Genomic DNA, 20,614 nt, shown 5'->3' on the forward strand with positions numbered 1-20,614 from the left:
CAGCAGGGGGCTCAGGACGCAGCCCTGAAGGGAGCCTGTGCTGAGGGTGATGACATCAGAGGTGTTCTGTCCGACCCGGACTGACTGAGGTCTGTTGCTGAGGAAGTCTAGCAGCCAGTTGCGAAGGGGGGTGTTGAAGCCCAGGTGTTCCAATTTTCCTACCAGATGCTGTGGGATGATGGTGTCAAACGCTGAGCTGAAGTCCAGGAACAGCCTCCGCACATGGGTGTTCTTCTCCTCCAGGTGAGCCAGGCTCAGGTGAAGAACGGAGGAGATGGCGTCCTGAGTGGAGCGGTTTTGCCGGTCGGCAAACTGGAACGGGTCAAATAATAGGGGGAGTCTGGAAACGATGTGACCTTTAAGCAGCCTTTCGAAGCACTTCATCATAACCGGAGTCAGTGCAACAGGCCGGTAATCATTAAATGAGGTGATTTGAGGTTTCTTCGGCACCGGAATGATGGAGGCAGTCTTAAAGCACGCCGGCACTGTGGCTTGGCCCAGCGAGGTGTTAAAAATGTCTGTGATGACCCCAGCCAGATGACTTGCACATTCCCTGAACACACGCCCAGGAATGTTGTCGGGGCCAGGGGCCTTACAGGGGTTGACTCTCCTCAGGGTCTTCAACACATCGGCGGAGTCAAGGCAGAGTACCTCCTCTTCCTGATGGGGGACAGTTTTAACTGCTGGAGTGCCGTTTAGTGCCTCGAACCTCCCAAAGAAGTTATTTAGACCATTTAGAAAGTCAGCATCAACTACACCCACCGGGGGGGGGGGGGGGGGGGGAGAGTGAGTTGTAGTCTGTAATCGCCCGTATGCCTTGCCACATACTCCTGATGTTTTTGACGTCGTGGAAACGATCCTGAAATTTTCGACTGCGGTCTCGCTTCGCTATCCTGATGGCACGGTTCAAGTTGGCTCTCGCTGTCCTCAGTGTCTCCTTGTCGCCAGACTTGAAGGCAGAGTTCCGCGCTCGTAGCGTTTGACGTACCTCCTCAGTCATCCAGGGTCGTTGGTTGCCCCGGGTGATGATATTCTTAGTGGTGCTGACGTCCTCGGTGCATTTGTTGATGTAGGCTGACACAGTCATGGCACACGCATGTCTAATCTACATCGGGAAAACTGGGAGGGAGGGAGGGAGGCAGGCAGGGAGGCAGGCAGGGAGGCAGGCAGTGTCTGTCTGTTGAGGTTTTCACCTTGTTCTTCTCCTGCTGAAGTTCTAACTGGACGTCCATCAGTTTGGTTCTCAGCTCGTCATTGGCGGCCTGAAGGGCGTCCGTTCGCTCCGCCTTGGCCCGCCCTGCCGGAGCTCGTTTGGACATCTCTTACTCGAGTCTCGCCCGGTCGTCAGTCAGAGATCACAACATTTGTACCTGGAGAGCACAAACGCAGCGCTGTTTTCCACTGGCTTCGAACTCAACTTCAATCGGTACCGTAACTTACAACATCATAAACATAGAACTAGCTTGACTTATTCATTGAATAAATGCATTTGGTTCTTCAAAACTGCATCACGCAACATAGCGTGACCGAGACGGCCGTTATCCACCTGCGTGAAGTTATTTGGTGAAATGAATGAGATGTTTAAGACACCATCGTTCTGTCTCTACGTAGATGAAGGGAAATAATCGATTGCTGAAGGTCCAAAGGTGTTGTGATAAACAAATAAACATATTAGTGATTAGTGACATATTTGTGATAAACATATTAGGCAGGATAATCACATATGTTAACGTGACTGCCCACACTGTATTTATTTATGGTTATTTGTTAAATCGAGTACTGTTAGACATGAAATAGGAAGTGTTTAACATAAATGGAAGACGAAAGGGGTACTCACCATTGTAGCTCCTGCTGGTCAATGATACGAGCCTCTTCTTGCAGTGGAAAACGTACAGCCAACAAACACCGTGGAACCTAAAGGAATGAAATTAAACATTAACATTTAGCCTCAACCAACATTCACAGATACAACGCAACGCAAACTACACAAACGTAAATCTTTTTAAACACAATGAGTTGTACTTACCGTGTACGCTCTAGACGGTCCACTTGCAAGCAGAAAATAAAGATATTTCTGTTGATAATCGTCGTGTTTGTATCCGGTGTCTCGCTCAAGGCCATTGCGCCCACAGATTTGAATTTTGGCGAGAGTTCAGCCTATTGACGTCATTTCCGCGGTGTAATACCCGCATATCTGAAACGGCAAAGTTAAGAGTAGAGTTAAATAAAGTTTTTAGTCAACGCAATAATTTACAACCGTTGACCAGTCGAAATAATCGTCGAAATTTGGCGTCTGTGGCTGGAAGCAGACGCCGAGTTCGACATTCCTCCCAAACGCCACACTCCCTCGCTTTTCAGGGCTAAAAAAAACCAGTTGTAATTACCTTGTACGCTCTAGACGGTCAAGTTGCAAGCTGAAAACAAAAATATTTGCCTTGTTAGTCATCGTGTTACTAACCGCTGTGTCTTGTTTGCCAGAATTGCCGCTTTCCTACTTCCTGTTGCAAGCCACGCCCACGGATTATAATTTTGCCGTGAGTTCCGCCTATTGACGTCATGTCCGCGTCACATGACTGCGACGTAATATTATCTAAAACTGTTTGTGCGGTATTGTGTTGTTCTGTGCGGTATTGTGTTATTCTGTGCGGCGTCGTGTTGTTCTGTGCGGCGTCGTGTTGTTCAGTGCGACGTCGTGTTGTTCAGTGCGGCATGGTGTTGTTCAGTAAGGCATGGTGTTGTTCAGTGCGGCATGGTGTTGTTCAGTGCGGCATAATGTTGTTCAGTGCGGCATGGTGTTGTTCAGTGCAGGATGCTGTTGTTCAGTGCGGCATGGTGTTGTTCAATGCAGGATCGTGTTGTTCAGTGCAGCATAATGTTGTTCAGTGCAGCATGGTGTTGTTCAGTGCGGCATGGTGTTGTTCAATGCGGCATGGTGTTGTTCACTGCGGGATGGTGTTGTTCAATGCGGGATCGTGTTGTTCAGTGCGGCATGGTGTTGTTCAGTGCGGCATGGTGTTGTTCAGTGCGGCATGGTGTTGTTCAGTGCGACATAATGTTGTTCAGTGCGGCATAATGTTGTTCAGTGCGGCATGGTGTTGTTCAGTGCGGCATGGTGTTGTTCAGTGCGGCATGGTGTTGTTCAGTGCGGCATGGTGTTGTTCAGTGCAGGATGGTGTTGTTCAGTGCGGCATGGTGTTGTTCAATGCGGCATGGTGTTGTTCAGTGCGGGATGGTGTTGTTCATTGCGGCATGGTGTTGTTCAGTGCGGCATGGTGTTGTTCAATGCGGCATGGTGTTGTTCACTGCGGGATGGTGTTGTTCAATGCGGGATCGTGTTGTTCAGTGCGGCATAATGTTGTTCAGTGCGGCATGGTGTTGTTCAGTGTGGCATGCTGTTGTTCAGTGCGACATAATGTTGTTTAGTGCGGCATAATGTTGTTCAGTGCGGCATAATGTTGTTCAGTGCGGCATGGTGTTGTTCAGTGCGGCATGGTGTTGTTCAGTGCGGCATGGTGTTGTTCAGTGCAGGATGGTGTTGTTCAGTGCGGCATGGTGTTGTTCAATGCGGCATGGTGTTGTTCAGTGCGGGATGGTGTTGTTCAGTGTGGGATGGTGTTGTTCAGTGCGGCATGGTGTTGTTCAGTGCGGAATGGTGTTGTTCAGTGCGGCATGGTGTTGTTCAGTGCGGCATGGTGTTGTTCAATGCGGCATGGTGTTGTTCAGTGCGGGATGGTGTTGTTCAGTGCGGCATGGTGTTGTTCAGTGCGGCATGGTGTTGTTCAGTGCGGCATGGTGTTGTTCAGTGCGGCATGGTGTTGTTCAGTGCGGCATGGTGTTGTTCAGTGCGGCATGGTGTTGTTCAATGCGGCATGGTGTTGTTCAGTGCGGGATGGTGTTGTTCAGTGCAGGATGGTGTAGTTCAGTGCGGCATGGTGTTGTTCAATGCGTCAGTGCGGCATAATGTTGTTCAGTGCGGCATGGTGTTGTTCAGTGCGGCATGGTGTTGTTCAGTGCGGCATGGTGTTGTTCAGTGCAGGATGGTGTTGTTCAGTGCGGCATGGTGTTGTTCAATGCGGCATGGTGTTGTTCAGTGCGGGATGGTGTTGTTCAGTGCAGGATGGTGTTGTTCAGTGCGGCATGGTGTTGTTCAGTGCGGAATGGTGCTGTTCAGTGCGGCATGGTGTTGTTCAGTGCGGCATGGTGTTGTTCAGTGCAGGATGGTGTTGTTCAATGCGGGATCGTGTTGTTCAGTGCGGCATGGTGTTTTTCAGTGCGGCATGGTGTTGTTCAGTGCGGCATAATGTTGTTCAGTGCGGCATGGTGTTGTTCAGTGCGGCATGGTGTTGTTCAGTGCGGCATGGTGTTGTTCAGTGCGGCATAATGTTGTCCAGTGCGCCATAATGTTGTTCAGTGCGGCATGGTGTTGTTCAGTGCGGGATGGTGTTGTTCAGTGCGGCATGGTGTTGTTCAATGCGGCATGGTGTTGTTCAGTGCGGGATGGTGTTGTTCAGTGCAGGATGGTGTTGTTCAGTGCGGCATGGTGTTGTTCAATGCGGCATGGTGTTGTTCAGTGCGGGATGGTGTTGTTCAGTGCGGCATGGTGTTGTTCAGTGCGGCATGGTGTTGTTCAGTGCGGCATGGTGTTGTTCAGTGCGGCATGGTGTTGTTCAGTGCGGCATGGTGTTGTTCAGTGCGGAATGGTGTTGTTCAGTGCGGCATGGTGTTGTTCAGTGCGGGATGGTGTTGTTCAATGCGGGATCGTGTTGTTCAGTGCGGGGTGGTGTTGTTCAGTGCAGGATGGTGTTGTTCAGTGCAGGATGGTGTTGTTCAGTGCGGCATGGTGTTGTTCAATGCAGGATCGTGTTGTTCAGTGCAGCATAATGTTGTTCAGTGCAGCATGGTGTTGTTCAGTGCGGCATGGTGTTGTTCAATGCGGCATGGTGTTGTTCAGTGCGGGATGGTGTTGTTCAGTGCGGCATGGTGTTTTTAAGTGCGGCATAATGTTGTTCAGTGCAGCATGGTGTTGTTCAGTGCGGCATGGTGTTGTTCAGTGCGAAATAATGTTGTTCAGTGCGGCATAATGTTGTTCAGTGCGGCATGGTGTTGTTCAGTGCGGCATGGTGTTGTTCAGTGCGGCATGGTGTTGTTCAGTGCGGCATGGTGTTGTTCAGTGCAGGATGGTGTTGTTCAGTGCAGGATGGTGTTGTTCAATGCGGCATGGTGTTGTTCAGTGCGGGATGGTGTTGTTCAGTGCAGGATGGTGTTGTTCAGTGGGCATGGTGTTGTTCAGTGCGGAATGGTGTTGTTCAGTGCGGCATGGTGTTGTTGAGTGCGGCATGGTGTTGTTCAGTGCAGGATGGTGTTGTTCAATGCGGGATGGTGTTGTTCAGTGCGGGATGGTGTTGTTCAGTGCAGGATGGTGTTGTTCAGTGCGGCATGGTGTTGTTCAATGCGGCATGGTGTTGTTCAGTGCAGGATGGTGTTGTTCAGTGCGGCATGGTGTTGTTCAATGCGGCATGGTGTTGTTCAATGCGGCATGGTGTTGTTCAGTGCGGCATGGTGTTGTTCAGTGCGGCATGGTGTTGTTCAGTGCAGCGTAATGTTGTTCAGTGCGGCATGGTGTTGTTCAGTGCGGAATGGTGTTGTTCAGTGCGGGATGGTGTTGTTCAGTGCGGGATGGTGTTGTTCAGTGCGGCATGGTGTTGTTCAGTGCGGCATGGTGTTGTTCAGTGCGGGATGGTGTTGTTCATTGCGGCATGGTGTTGTTCAGTGCGGCATGGTGTTGTTCAGTGCGGCATGGTGTTGTTCAGTGCGGCATAATGTTGTTCAGTGCGGCATAATGTTGTTCAGTGCGGCATGGTGTTGTTCAGTGCGGGATGGTGTTGTTCAGTGCAGGATGGTGTTGTTCAGTGCGGCATGGTGTTGTTCAATGCGGTATCGTGTTGTTCAGTGCGGCATGGTGTTGTTCAGTGCGGCATGGTGTTGTTCAGTGCGGCATGGTGTTGCTCAGTGCGGCATGGTGTTGTTCAGTGCGGCATAATGTTGTTCAGTGCGGCATAATGTTGTTCAGTGCGGCATAATGTTGTTCAGTGCGGCATAATGTAGTTCAGTGCGGCATAATGTTGTTCAGTGCGGGATGGTGTTGTTCATTGCGGGATGGTGTTGTTCATTGCGGCATGGTGTTGTTCAGTGCGGCATGGTGTTGTTCAGTGCGGCATGGTGTTGTTCAGTGCGGGATGGTGTTGTTCAGTGCAGGATGGTGTTGTTCAGTGCGGCATGGTGTTGTTCAATGCGGCATGGTGTTGTTCAGTTCGGGATGGTGTTGTTCAGTGCGGCATGGTGTTGTTCAGTGCGGCATAATGTTTTTCAGTGCGGCATGGTGTTGTTCAGTGCGGCATGGTGTTGTTCAGTGCAGCATAATGTTGTTCAGTGCGGCATGGTGTTGTTCAGTGCGGAATGGTGTTGTTCAGTGCGGCATGGTGTTGTTCAGTGCGGCATGGTGTTGTTCAGTGCGGCATGGTGTTGTTCAGTGAGGCATGGTGTTGTTCAGTGCGGGATGGTGTTCAATGCGGGATCGTGTTGTTCAGTGCGGCATGGTGTTGTTCAGTGCGGCATGGTGTTGTTCAGTGCGGCATGGTGTTGTTCAGTGCAGCATGGTGTTGTTCATTTCGGCATAATGTTGTTCAGTGCGGCATAATGTTGTTTAGTGCGGCATGGTGTTGTTCAGTGCGGGATGGTGTTGTTCAGTGCGTTATAATGTTGTTCAGTGCGGCATGGTGTTGTTCAGTGCGGCATGGTGTTGTTCAGTGCGGCATGGTGTTGTTCAGTGCGGCATGGTGTTGTTCAGTGCGGCATAATGTTGTTCAGTGCGGCATGGTGTTCAGTGCGGGATGGTGTTGTTCAGTGCGGGATGGTGTTGTTCAGTGCGGCATGGTGTTCAATGCGGAATGGTGTTGTTCAGTGCAGGATGGTGTTTTTCAGTGCGGCATGGTGTTGTTCAGTGCGGCATAATGTTGTTCAGTGCGGCATGGTGTTGTTCAGTGCGGCATGGTGTTGTTCAGTGCGGCATGGTGTTGTTCAGTGCGGCATGGTGTTGTTCAGTGCGGCATAATGTTGTTCAGTGCGGCATGGTGTTGTTCAGTGCGGCATGGTGTTGTTCAGTGCGGCATAATGTTCAGTGCGGCATAATGTTGTTCAGTGCGGCATGGTGTTGTTCAGTGCGGGATGGTGTTGTTCAGTGCAGGATGGTGTTGTTCAGTGCGGCATGGTGTTCAGTGCGGGATGGTGTCTTTCAGTGCGGCATGGTGTCGTTCAGTGCGGCATAGTGTCTTTCAGTGCGGCATGGTGTCGTTCAGTGAGGCATGGTGTTGTTCAGTGCGGCATGGTGTTATTTAGTGCGGCATGGTGTTGTTCAGTGCGGGATGGTGTTGTTCAGTGTGGCATGGTGTTCAGTGCGGCATGGTGTTGTTCAGTGCGGTATCGTGTTGTTCAGTGCGGTATCGTGTTTCTCAGTGCGGTATCGTGTTGTTCAGTGCAGTATCGTTGTGTTGTTCGTATTGTGTTGTGTTGTTCGTAATGTGTTGTGTTGTTCGTATTGTGTTGTGTTGTTCATATTGTGTTGTTCATATTGTGTTGAGTTGTTCGTATTGTGTTGTGTTGTTCGTATTGTGTTGCCTTTAACACTTAGCCTCTAACACTTAGCCTCTAACACTTAGCCTCTAGCATCTAGAAGGTAAATAAATAGGAAGGAAGGACTCACCGGTGACGTCTTCGCCCACGTCCAAGCGTTGTACTTTGTATTTTCATCCTTCTGACAGTGGAAAACATAGCCAACAAACACCGTGGAACCTAAACGAATGAAAGAAAACTATCATTTGGCCACAACCAACATTCACAGATACAACACAATGTGACGTGCGGGGTTGAGGTTAAAGGTTGAGTGAAGGGCCCTCGTTTTAAACTACTTTTTTGAAAAGGATTGGGAACAAGTAAGACGTATTTAATTTATTTAATGGGAAGTAGTAAGAGCTATTGAATTTAATCTATGTATTATATTCTATTGTATTGTATTCTGTTGTATTCTTTTGGATTGTATTCACACTAACCCCACTAAAACTTCAGCCCACAAAAACTCGCCTCTGGCGCCTAGCCTCTGGCACTTAGCCTCTAACACTTAGCCTTTAACACTTAGCCTTTAACACTTAGCCTTCAACACTTAGCCTAGAAGGTGAATAAATAGGGTTAAAGGTTGAGTGAAGGGACCTCGTTTTAAACTACTTTTTTGAAAAGGAGTGGGAACAAGTAAGACGTATTTAATTTATTTAATGGAAAGTAGTAAGACTTATTAAATTTATTTAATCTACTTTTCTTCCCAGGCAAAATTTGATGTGCTGCAATTCCAAATTTCCAAAGTGAATGAAGGAATGAAGTCCTTTAAATTATGATTTTGTATAAATACTAGGCATTAACACAAAATCGACGTCACAAAATGGGCAGACTTTACTTGTTTGAAAAGGACTGGTTACAAGACAGACTTTTTTAATTTATTTAATGGGAAGAAGACTTATTTAGTTTAATTGATCTATTTTTGTTCCCTGGCAAAATTCGATTTGCTGCAATTCCAAATTTCCAAAGTGAATGAAGGAAAGAAGTCGTTTAAATTATGATTTTGTTTAAATACTAGGCATAGACACAAAATCTACGGCACAAAATGGGCAGACTTTACTTGTTTGAAGAGGACTGGTTACAAGACAGACTTTTCTGATTTATTTAATGGGAAGAAGACTTATTTAGTTTATTTAATCTATTTTTGTTCCCTGGCAAAATTGGATTTGCTGAAATTGTATTTTGCCAAATCTTGCCTTGAGACCTGATAGGAAGTATTAAACGCTTAGTTAAATCAATACAAGTTGGTAATAAGAGCGAGTAATGTTGGTTGAACCGATGAATGAAGGTTGAAAGCAATTTAAATTATGACTTTGTATAAATACTAGATATTAACAGAACATCTACTGCGCGAAATGGGCAGAGTTTACTTGTTTGAGAAGGAGTGGCTTATTCAAAACTAAGATTTATTTAATCTGTTTGTTCCCAGGCAAAATTGGATGTGATGCAATTCCAAATTTCACCACATGATGGTGCCCAATTTTGACTTCATAGGACATATTAAACACTTAGCTTGTTATTATGTTCAAGGTAATCAGATTTGTTTATTATTCTAATGGCCTCTTCAAAACTATTCTGGATTACTACTTTGGATCTATTCTACATTACTTGGCAACAACATACTCTGTAACAGATTAGGCAGTATAATCATATATGTTAACTTGAGAGTGCCCACACTCAATCTACTTATCGTGATGTGTTAAATCAATTACTGTTAGACATTATTTGTCTGATAATCTACCAAATCTTTGAATTGAAGAATTTGTGATTTAATTAATAGCTTGTTCAGGGTAATCAGACTTGTATATAATTCTAATGGCCTTCTTTTGAAAACTATTCTGAATTACAACTTTGGATCTTATATTACTTTGCAACAATCTACTCGGTGACAGATTAGGCAGTATAATCACATATGTTAACTTCAGTGCCCACACTGTATTTATTTATGGTTATTTGTTAAATCAAGTACTGTTAGACATGAAATAGGAAGTGTTTAACATAAATGTTATGGCTACTCACCATTGTAGCTCGCTCCTGGTCAATGATACGAGCCTCTTCTTGCAGTGGAAAACTTGCAGCCAACAAACACCGTGGAACCTAAAGGAATGAAATTAAACATTAACATTTCGCCTCGACCAATTTTCACACGTACAACGCAACGCGGCTACACTTCTGCTATTACAAACGTAAATCTCCTTAAACACAATGAGTGTTACTTACCGTGTACGCTCTAGACGGTCCAGTTGCAAGCAGAAAATAAAGATATTTCCGTTGATAATCGTCGCTGCTCAGTGGCTCACGGCCATCGCGCCAACAGATTTGAATTTTGGCGGAGGTTCGGGCAATTACGTCATATCCGCGGCACATGACTGCGACGTAATACCCGCTTATCTGAAACGGCAGTTAAAAGTAGAGTTACATCAAGTTTTCTTGGAACCTAAACGAATGAAAGAAAACTATCATTTGGCCACAACCAACATTCACAGATACAACACAACGTGCGGGGTTGAGGTTAAAGATTGAGTGAAGGGCCCTCGTTTTAAACTACTGTTTTGAAAAGGAGTGGGAACAAGTAAGACGTATTTAATTTATTTAATGGGAAGTAGTAAGACTTATTAAATTTATTTAATCTACTTTTCTTCCCAGGCAAAATTTGATGTGCTGCAATTCCAAATTTCCAAAGTGAATGAAGGAATGAAGTCCTTTAAATTATGATTTTGTATAAATACTAGGCATTAACACAAAATCGACGGCACAAAATGGGCAGACTTTACTTGTTTGAAAAGGACTGGTTACAAGACAGACTTTTTTAATTTATTTAATGGGAAGAAGACTTATTTAGTTTAATTGATCTATTTTTGTTCCCTGGCAAAATTCGATTTGCTGCAATTCCAAATTTCCAAAGTGAATGAAGGAAAGAAGTCGTTTAAATTATGATTTTGTTTAAATACTAGGCATAGACACAAAATCTACGGCACAAAATGGGCAGACTTTACTTGTTTGAAGAGGACTGGTTACAAGACAGACTTTTCTGATTTATTTAATGGGAAGAAGACTTATTTAGTTTATTTAATCTATTTTTGTTCCCTGGCAAAATTGGATTTGCTGAAATTGTATTTTGCCAAATCTTGCCTTGAGACCTGATAGGAAGTATTAAACGCTTAGTTAAATCAATACAAGTTGGTAATAAGAGCGAGTAATGTTGGTTGAACCGATGAATGAAGGTTGAAAGCAATTTAAATTATGACTTTGTATAAATACTAGATATTAACAGAACATCTACTGCGCGAAATGGGCAGAGTTTACTTGTTTGAGAAGGAGTGGCTTATTCAAAACTAAGATTTATTTAATCTGTTTGTTCCCAGGCAAAATTGGATGTGATGCAATTCCAAATTTCACCACATGATGGTGCCCAATTTTGACTTCATAGGACATATTAAACACTTAGCTTGTTATTATGTTCAAGGTAATCAGATTTGTTTATTATTCTAATGGCCTCTTCAAAACTATTCTGGATTACTACTTTGGATCTATTCTACATTACTTGGCAACAACATACTCTGTAACAGATTAGGCAGTATAATCATATATGTTAACTTGAGAGTGCCCACACTCAATCTACTTATCGTGATGTGTTAAATCAATTACTGTTAGACATTATTTGTCTGATAATCTACCAAATCTTTGAATTGAAGAATTTGTGATTTAATTAATAGCTTGTTCAGGGTAATCAGACTTGTATATAATTCTAATGGCCTTCTTTTGAAAACTATTCTGAATTACAACTTTGGATCTTATATTACTTTGCAACAATCTACTCGGTGACAGATTAGGCAGTATAATCACATATGTTAACTTCAGTGCCCACACTGTATTTATTTATGGTTATTTGTTAAATCAAGTACTGTTAGACATGAAATAGGAAGTGTTTAACATAAATGTTATGGCTACTCACCATTGTAGCTCGCTCCTGGTCAATGATACGAGCCTCTTCTTGCAGTGGAAAACTTGCAGCCAACAAACACCGTGGAACCTAAAGGAATGAAATTAAACATTAACATTTCGCCTCGACCAATTTTCACACGTACAACGCAACGCGGCTACACTTCTGCTATTACAAACGTAAATCTCCTTAAACACAATGAGTGTTACTTACCGTGTACGCTCTAGACGGTCCAGTTGCAAGCAGAAAATAAAGATATTTCCGTTGATAATCGTCGCTGCTCAGTGGCTCACGGCCATCGCGCCAACAGATTTGAATTTTGGCGGAGGTTCGGGCAATTACGTCATATCCGCGGCACATGACTGCGACGTAATACCCGCTTATCTGAAACGGCAGTTAAAAGTAGAGTTACATCAAGTTTTCTTGGAACCTAAACGAATGAAAGAAAACTATCATTTGGCCACAACCAACATTCACAGATACAACACAACGTGCGGGGTTGAGGTTAAAGATTGAGTGAAGGGCCCTCGTTTTAAACTACTGTTTTGAAAAGGAGTGGGAACAAGTAAGACGTATTTAATTTATTTAATGGGAAGTAGTAAGACTTATTAAATTTATTTAATCTACTTTTCTTCCCAGGCAAAATTTGATGTGCTGCAATTCCAAATTTCCAAAGTGAATGAAGGAATGAAGTCCTTTAAATTATGATTTTGTATAAATACTAGGCATTAACACAAAATCGACGGCACAAAATGGGCAGACTTTACTTGTTTGAAAAGGACTGGTTACAAGACAGACTTTTTTAATTTATTTAATGGGAAGAAGACTTATTTAGTTTAATTGATCTATTTTTGTTCCCTGGCAAAATTCGATTTGCTGCAATTCCAAATTTCCAAAGTGAATGAAGGAAAGAAGTCGTTTAAATTATGATTTTGTTTAAATACTAGGCATAGACACAAAATCTACGGCACAAAATGGGCAGACTTTACTTGTTTGAAGAGGACTGGTTACAAGACAGACTTTTCTGATTTATTTAATGGGAAGAAGACTTATTTAGTTTATTTAATCTATTTTTGTTCCCTGGCAAAATTGGATTTGCTGAAACTGTATTTTGCCAAATCTTGCCTTGAGACCTGATAGGAAGTATTAAACGCTTAGTTAAATCAATACAAGTTGGTAATAAGAGCGAGTAATGTTGGTTGAACCGATGAATGAAGGTTGAAAGCAATTTAAATTATGACTTTGTATAAATACTAGATATTAACAGAACATCTACTGCGCGAAATGGGCAGAGTTTACTTGTTTGAGAAGGAGTGGCTTATTCAAAACTAAGATTTATTTAATCTGTTTGTTCCCAGGCAAAATTGGATGTGATGCAATTCCAAATTTCACCACATGATGGTGCCCAATTTTGACTTCATAGGACATATTAAACACTTAGCTTGTTATTATGTTCAAGGTAATCAGATTTGTTTATTATTCTAATGGCCTCTTCAAAACTATTCTGGATTACTACTTTGGATCTATTCTACATTACTTGGCAACAACATACTCTGTAACAGATTAGGCAGTATAATCAAATATGTTAACTTGAGAGTGCCCACACTCAATCTACTTATCGTGATGTGTTAAATCAATTACTGTTAGACATTATTTGTCTGATAATCTACCAAATCTTTGAATTGAAGAATTTGTGATTTAATTAATAGCTTGTTCAGGGTAATCAGACTTGTATATAATTCTAATGGCCTTCTTTTGAAAACTATTCTGAATTACAACTTTGGATCTTATATTACTTTGCAACAATCTACTCGGTGACAGATTAGGCAGTATAATCACATATGTTAACTTCAGTGCCCACACTGTATTTATTTATGGTTATTTGTTAAATCAAGTACTGTTAGACATGAAATAGGAAGTGTTTAACATAAATGTTATGGCTACTCACCATTGTAGCTCGCTCCTGGTCAATGATATGAGCCTCTTCTTGCAGTGGAAAACTTGCAGCCAACAAACACCGTGGAACCTAAAGGAATGAAATTAAACATTAACATTTCGCCTGGACCAACATTCACACGTACAACGCAACGCGGCTACACTTCTGCTATTACAAACGTAAATCTCCTTAAACACAACGAGTGTTACTTACCGTGTACGCTCTAGGCAAAATTGGATGTGATGCAATTCCAAATCTATCTGAAACGGCAGTTAAAAGTAGAGTTACATCAAGTTTTCTTTTTTAATCAACACAATCATTTACAACCGTTGACCAGAAAGAATCGTCGAAATTCGACGTCCCCCACAAACGCCACGCTCACTCGCTTTTCAGGGCAACAAAAGTACTTCTTTTTAAAAACGATGAGTTGTACTTACCGTGTACGCTCTGGACGGTCCAGTTGCAAGCAGAAAATAAAAATATTTCTCTTGTTAGTCGTATGTTACCATCCGCCGTGTCTTTGTCAACATCGCCGCCATTTTCCTACTTCCTGCTGCGAGCCACGCCCACGGATTTAAATTTGGGCGGAAGCTCTTTCCATTGGCGTCGTTTTCGCGTATAGCAAATCCGATTGGTTGGGAAGGGGGCACGGTTATGCAGCCGAGGGGTCCTGTGATCGGTGGGATGTAAAGTAGGCGTCGACGTCACGTCCGCGTCACGTGACCACGACGTGGCAGACGTCCTATAGCAACCGCTGTTTTGTTTAGTAGACTTACAGTTGTTATGCATTGACATAATGGCGCACACACCAAATAGATTTAAATAAATTAAATAGTTCTTCTGCCCACTCTCTTTTAAACAAGTTAACTCTCCCCGCGGATTTGAATTCCGGCGAAAGTTACGCCCATCGACGTCACGTATGTCACGTGACCACGACGTGGCAGATGTCAAATAGCAACCGCTGTTTTGTTTAGTAGATTTACAGTTGTTATGCATTGGCATAATGGTGTGCACTCAAAATAGATTTAAATAAATTAAATATTTCTTCTGCCCACTCCCTTTTAAACAAGTTAACTCTGCCCACGTCCATTGACGTCTTGTCTGCGTCACGTGACCACGACGTAGCGACGTCATATAGTAACCGCTGTTTTGATCAGTAGACTTAGTTATTATGCGTTGACATAATGGCGCACTGGTTAGCATGGCCACCTCTTAAGCATGATGTTGCGGGTTCGACGCCTGATCAATGTTAGCATGGAGTGAGCTGAAGTGCATGGCGCTGAAGATTTGAATCTTTGAAATGCGCTGAGGTCTGACATATCAGGCAGAATGGTTTGCCATCACGTTCAACAAAAAATAGAAACTTTCCCACTCTGATTAAAACGTCCTGTGTTCATCTACGTATTTTCGTTTTGCTGTGCATCTTTTCCCTGCCATTTCGAGAGCCCAATTGACACTCATAGTTTAAAGAAATGTGTTTGCCCATCCTACTTTGTGGAATTTCACCACATGCGCTTATGACCAAAATACCAAATTGAACTCAAGTGAAGCCAACACGCACAACCCCCCCCCCCCCCCCCCCCCCACACACACACACACACAAATGTTGATATGAACATAAAAGAGCCGCATGCGGTTCGGGAGTTGCGGCTTGGCCAAACCTGTACTATACAACTTTATTTGTATAAAATTTTCACAACAGCTGTCACACAAACAAAGCGGGATTAACCGAAGACGTGCGTGTTCCGCCCACGCTGGATTTATTTGCACCTTTGAAAAGACACCGTATTGCCGCAGATGTGGCAAAGAGTACTTTTGGGCATCTGAGACGGAAGGATGTCCAAAGCATCATGTCACCTGCTCTGGTAGGCATGGTGGTGGGACGTTGAGGTCAACCGCTTTGGGGTTGGCTGAATCTTTGATCGCAGGATGCCACACACTTGAAGACAGAAGCAGAAAAGCAGAGCTAAATGCAAAATGTACTCACCGGTGACTCCAATTTTTTTCCCCCCTGAAGAAACAGCTGGACGGGTGGCCCCGGCTGGCCAGTGGGACTCTTGTTATTCTGACCCTTTTTAGTGCGCGTTTGGGGCAACAACCGTTTTTTGTGGCGCTCTCTTCTGGTTCAAAAGTGCCCTGCATGTGAATTTGCTTTTCCTGCCTTCTGATTGGATGAGCGCCGGTGTGACGCGGTGCCTCTGTCACCGTGGCGGGGGGTATACGTTGGCATCGGAGCGTCTGCCAACGTCTGAGACCGGCTGGCAGTGTATCGGAGGTGTCGAGTGCGGTGCCGCTGGAGCTCACTCACCAGCTGGTGTTAGGGCCACAGAATGAAGGCCAAGGAGAAGAATAGAAAGAGAAACAGAAACTTCTCCTCCAATTGTTTGATTTGTCTCTTCTGAGCTTCGATGAATTCTTTCAGCTCTTTGTTCCTCTAGGACGGACAAATGGAAAGTGGCATTCAAAAGCCAGTAAGCGTGCAAGTAAGTGCCGGGCTGGCTTTGGGCCCTTACCTGTTGCGCGCTGTGCAGCAGATCCATTCTCTCTTGGAGGATGCAAGCGTCGCGCTCCCTCAACTCGCACATCAGGGCTCGCTTCCATTGGTCCACGGCGCTCCTAAGCTCTTCTCTCTGATCCGCCGTCAGCACGTCATTCACGCCAGCGTGGCTGGCTTTTTCGCCGTCCGTGGCGGGGCAGTCCCGCTGCGGTAGCGCCTCGTACAACATGGCCTCCAGCTCCAGGATCCTCTGGGCCGCAATCCTCGTCCATCAGTGGTCCGGCGGGAGATTTGAGGGAGGCTTACCTTATGAGCCTGGTCCATGGAACACTTCCTGAAGTCCAACTCTTCATCCAGGTAGCCCTTCTGCTTGCAGAACATAGAAGAGCCCAAAGGCACAGCGTCAACAAGCTTCTTTCAGCGCAAAGCCTTCCAAAAGTCACATTTGAGCCGCCGAGTCTCGTGGAGTGCGAACATAAGGAGTTCGACATACACTTACGGCGTTATAGCCCAGGATGTCCAGCTTCTTCATCAGATCACTGATGACGATGTCCGGGGGAAAGGCGCAAGGAGCAATGTAAGGTGTTCTGGGACCTCGGGTTAAGGTTAGGGTTGCGAGGGACGCCTTACGTACGCTCACGCCCTCGGCCTCGCAGTAGATCTGCAAAGGGCTGAGGCCGTCTGGGAAACGGACTTGCAGAAACTTCAAGACGGGGGAGCGCCACTCCCTCTCCTGAAAGGCAGAGGCATGCATCCGTCCGTCCGTCCGTCCGTCCGTCACATCTCTGGCCTCAACACGCTTGTGCGAGTCTTCCCACCTCCAGCTCCAGGATGCGGAACTCAAGCAGTTCGTTTTGGTCTCGGATATCCTGGATGTGCTCTTTCAGACGCGCTTCTTCCGCCTCCATCCGCCTGACCTGAAAAGACAGTCAGACCTCATCTGCGGGGCTTCCCGACGGGTGTGACGCCAAGCGACTCCGCCCAGCGCCTTTCTTTCCGTCACCTTTTCGGCCAACTGCTGATTGCTCTGACGCAGCAGCTGCTTCTCCTCCACCCACTTGACATTCTAGAAGAGACAAACGCGTGGACAGCTTTGGAATGTTGTGTCATTTTCATCCACAAATTCTTTGGTTGACTGGAAAATGACATTTGCTTTTCTCCGCATTTTCCCAGCCACATTCGGGGGGGGGGTTGGTCCAGTAATGCCAGACGAATGAGTGACTGAAGAATGTAGCTATTTTGTCTGAGAAAAAGGTGTGCTCATTGATGAGCTTACCTGTCCTTGTTGCTTCAGCGCTGACTCCAGATCTGCTACTCTGCTTTGATAGTGACCCATTTCTACCATCAGCTTTTCTCTGGTCTGAAAGGAGGAGGAGGGAGGCTCCTCCTCCTCCTTTCAGACCAGAGAACACCCGAGGCTGGGTGAGAACGGGGAGGCTGCGACCCGGCCGGGGGTTGCGGGAAGGGGCGCCACCTTGATCTCCTTCTCGGCGTCGTAGTCCCCTTCGCTGGTCTGGGCTAGCAGAGCGTAGGCTCGTTGCAGCGCTTGATATTCTTGCGTCAGCTGGCGGTAGCGAAGCTCCGCCTCTTCATGCACACACCAATGCAACACAGCACTAGTACCAGAATCAGTCAGACCGGCGACAAAGCACCCGCGACGCAAAGACGAGTCCGATTCCAGGCTGAAGAGGAATGTTTGGTGCCAATACGCTGGCAGAAATGGCGGGCTACCTCTTCGGGTTCCGTGTCGGGGGTTCTGTCGGTGTGAAAAGACAAGGACGATCCGTCCGAGTCCACCAACACGTCTTCGTCGTAGCCGTAAAATGTTTCGATGACCTGCGGGCGCGGAAGCAAACATCTCTCTGAACAAACTGAAGCGACACCTCACGATGAATCGACGAGAGGAACGATAGCGAGAAAAAGGCCATTTCATCTTGCGCAACACCAAGCAGCCGCAAACAAACAGACTCACCTTGCAGGACCTCACGCTTTGTTCCTCCTCAGAGATTCTCGACGTCGGTATCGTAGCAGCAAATCTCTCTCCTGTCGACACAAATAATCCGCCTTTGAGATTCTTTGGATGCAAAGGGAACGAACGGCTCCGGCGCAGAAACAAACGCGACTCACAATGACATTTCTGACATGAGCTCCTGTCTCCAGAGCCTGAAAAACACGTCACCGGCGATGATTGGAGGGACGCTCGTCTTTTCCAAAAGTGACAACTACAGGGTGTGTCAGGGTTTTCCAGATTATCTTTATCGTATCATTATGTTGCTTTGACTTTGACTGCAACCTGTAATAAATAATATTATTTATCCCTTATTTATCCCTATCGCTTATCCCTTCCTACACAAAGTCGTAAAACACCCCTTGCTATGTTTTGACTAGAGGTCAAGGGCTTCCTCTATTCAATCCACTCTTACACCCACCCTGTTTCTCTTAATTAAAATGCTCGTGCAGGAGCCGAGAGTCAGACTTCATTCGTACAACGGATGGACTCTCCACCTGCAGGTGTCCAAAAGAACTTACTTGTCTCCCGTGTGGTTCTTGCAAAATAAGTTGGAGCGAGCGCAACTCTAACAGGGTGCATTTTGCCACTAGCTGCCTACGGACAATGATGTCGCGCTCGCGGCTCATGGTTGACGGGCTGAGCAGCCGGGCAAGTCCGTCGTTTTCAGCGCACAGCGAGTGGCAAAGGCGCTGACAAAACGGGAGCTTTGAGCTGCTGAAAACGGCAAAACAAGTCTAAAGCGTGTTCAAACGCGTGCGCACAATGCTCCTGCTTGAAAGGTCGGAATTTAAGGGGCCAATTTTTTGGATGGCGGCCGCCGGCCAAGCTTTGGACGGAAAAGATTTCCTGGCGACAGCGAGCGAGCGTGGCGCTGCCGTACGTGCACCGAGTCGCCTGCCTGAAGACCTTGGACAAGTCGTCGATGATGTGCCGCTGCTCCACAACTTGAAGGAACTCCATTTCACCGTCCTGCTGGCCGCAACCGCGGTCCAGGTCATTGAGCGAACTAGGCCTTCTCTGTGGAACACAAATGCAGTGGACTCTGTTGGCACGCCGCCGTTGTCCGCGTCGACTTACCAAGCTTGCCATCTCCTCGTTCTCCTGGGTGACAAAGCGCACTTTGTTTTCAAGGCGACACAGCACCAGCGAGAGTTCTTCATTCTTCCTGCTCAGGCGTTTGTTTTTGTACAGGAGTGGCAGAAACTGGCTTTCTGTTTCTCTCAGTCGCTTTAGCTGCAAGCATGAAGTGCGGGATGTGAAAGACGCACAACACGCGGGCCAGAACGTATCCATTCCTTTTGCATCGGTTTGAACGGAATCGTGGCTTTGGCTCCCAATAAAAGACATCTACCAGGCAACCGACTCGACGCGCCGCTCAACTAATAAGCAAGCGCAATGGGTGCCTCGCTGGATGGCGCGCATCAAACGTAGCGCAAACCTTCAAGCGTGCCGTCAATAAATTACCAGTTCATTGCGCTCTTCAGAAAGCAGGGCGTTTCGATCCTCCAGGTTCCTGATGACTGCGCTGAGCTCAGCGATTTTCAGATGAAACCGTCGCGTGTCCCGATCCTCCTGAGACTGAAAACGCCCCGCAACACACACACACAAGCACTCGTTCAAAGTTCAAAACTGTTTTTGTGCTACCTTCCTCCAGCAACGAACTAAGTCATGCGTACTGCAAGTGTGTGATGAGGTGGCTTACGCAATGAAGAGGATTGCTAGTAGCGGCGTTGACCCCACTTCCAGGGTAGTTTAGGCCCGCCCTTTGGGAATCCCTCAGGGCAGCGATCTGCTGCTCGGCAGCCTGAGTCTGCAGCTGAAGGCGGTGGACGTGGCCGGCCCCAGGGCTTCATCCAAAACACTAACCGCTCTGTCTTTCAGCTTGATCTCATCCGTCTGGATGTACAAACGGGGAGCGCTCAGGCAGGCGGGCAAACTCATTTGCCAGAATTGTGACAAAAACAAAGAGAGCAACCGGCCAATTTTTTTTCTTGAATCGACTGGAACACCTTTGCTGTGACAAAAGCGAAGCGAGCAACCGGACATTTTCTTCTTGTGAAATAGAATAGAATAGAATGCCTTAGGTGTCATTGCACTGCAGGTATACAACGAAATTGGGAACATAGCCACGCACCGCGCATCTGATCAGTCCTACCAGTCGGCGGATCTCCCTCTCGCAGTCTCTCTTGGTTCGGCTCAGCTCCTCCCGATGCTGGTGATGAGCCGATCGGAGCTCGGCCGCTCGGGACTGCCAGGCCTGCTGGGCCGCTGCCAGGGCTTCTTCCGCGCTCCTGGTGGAGGCGACACCGCTCGGTCTCCCGACACCGCCGCGTCTCCTCCACCTCCGCCAGCAAAGCGCCCCCCCTCCTCACCTGAGCAGACATTGCGCCACACCGGGCCGTTGAGACCGCAACGGAGCGCCGCGACGCTTACTGGGGACAAGCTACACAATACGGTAGCGGCCGCATCGAAGCCCGACGTGGCGTGCGGATAGTCAGACACGGATAGAGCGGATCACCTTGTCCATGGAGCCGTCCCTCAGGCTGAGGACCAAGGCATTCA

General features: G+C 46.4%; 1 protein-coding gene across 1 annotated transcript; it reads right to left on the reverse strand.

The window, feature by feature from the left end:
* Nucleotides 1-802: 802 nt before the first annotated feature.
* LOC148377463 (uncharacterized) lies at nucleotides 803-14,071 on the reverse strand. Its single transcript, XM_088368233.1, has 12 exons — nucleotides 13,982-14,071; nucleotides 13,758-13,800; nucleotides 13,557-13,608; nucleotides 11,822-11,992; nucleotides 11,621-11,698; nucleotides 9,886-10,056; nucleotides 9,685-9,762; nucleotides 7,760-7,848; nucleotides 2,385-2,414; nucleotides 2,027-2,194; nucleotides 1,838-1,914; nucleotides 803-1,370 (listed from the first exon to the last, which is right to left on the reverse strand). Exons 3-10 carry the CDS (start codon nucleotides 13,557-13,559, stop codon nucleotides 2,167-2,169), a joined length of 648 nt encoding a protein of 215 aa, XP_088224359.1. The 5' UTR covers nucleotides 13,560-13,608; nucleotides 13,758-13,800; nucleotides 13,982-14,071; the 3' UTR covers nucleotides 803-1,370; nucleotides 1,838-1,914; nucleotides 2,027-2,166.
* Nucleotides 14,072-20,614: the final 6,543 nt, after the last annotated feature.

This window comes from Syngnathus floridae, unplaced genomic scaffold, assembly GCF_059516105.1.
Source record: "Syngnathus floridae isolate MCC-2025c unplaced genomic scaffold, RoL_Sflo_1.0 HiC_scaffold_155, whole genome shotgun sequence".
Classification (NCBI taxonomy): Eukaryota; Metazoa; Chordata; class Actinopteri; order Syngnathiformes; family Syngnathidae; genus Syngnathus; species Syngnathus floridae.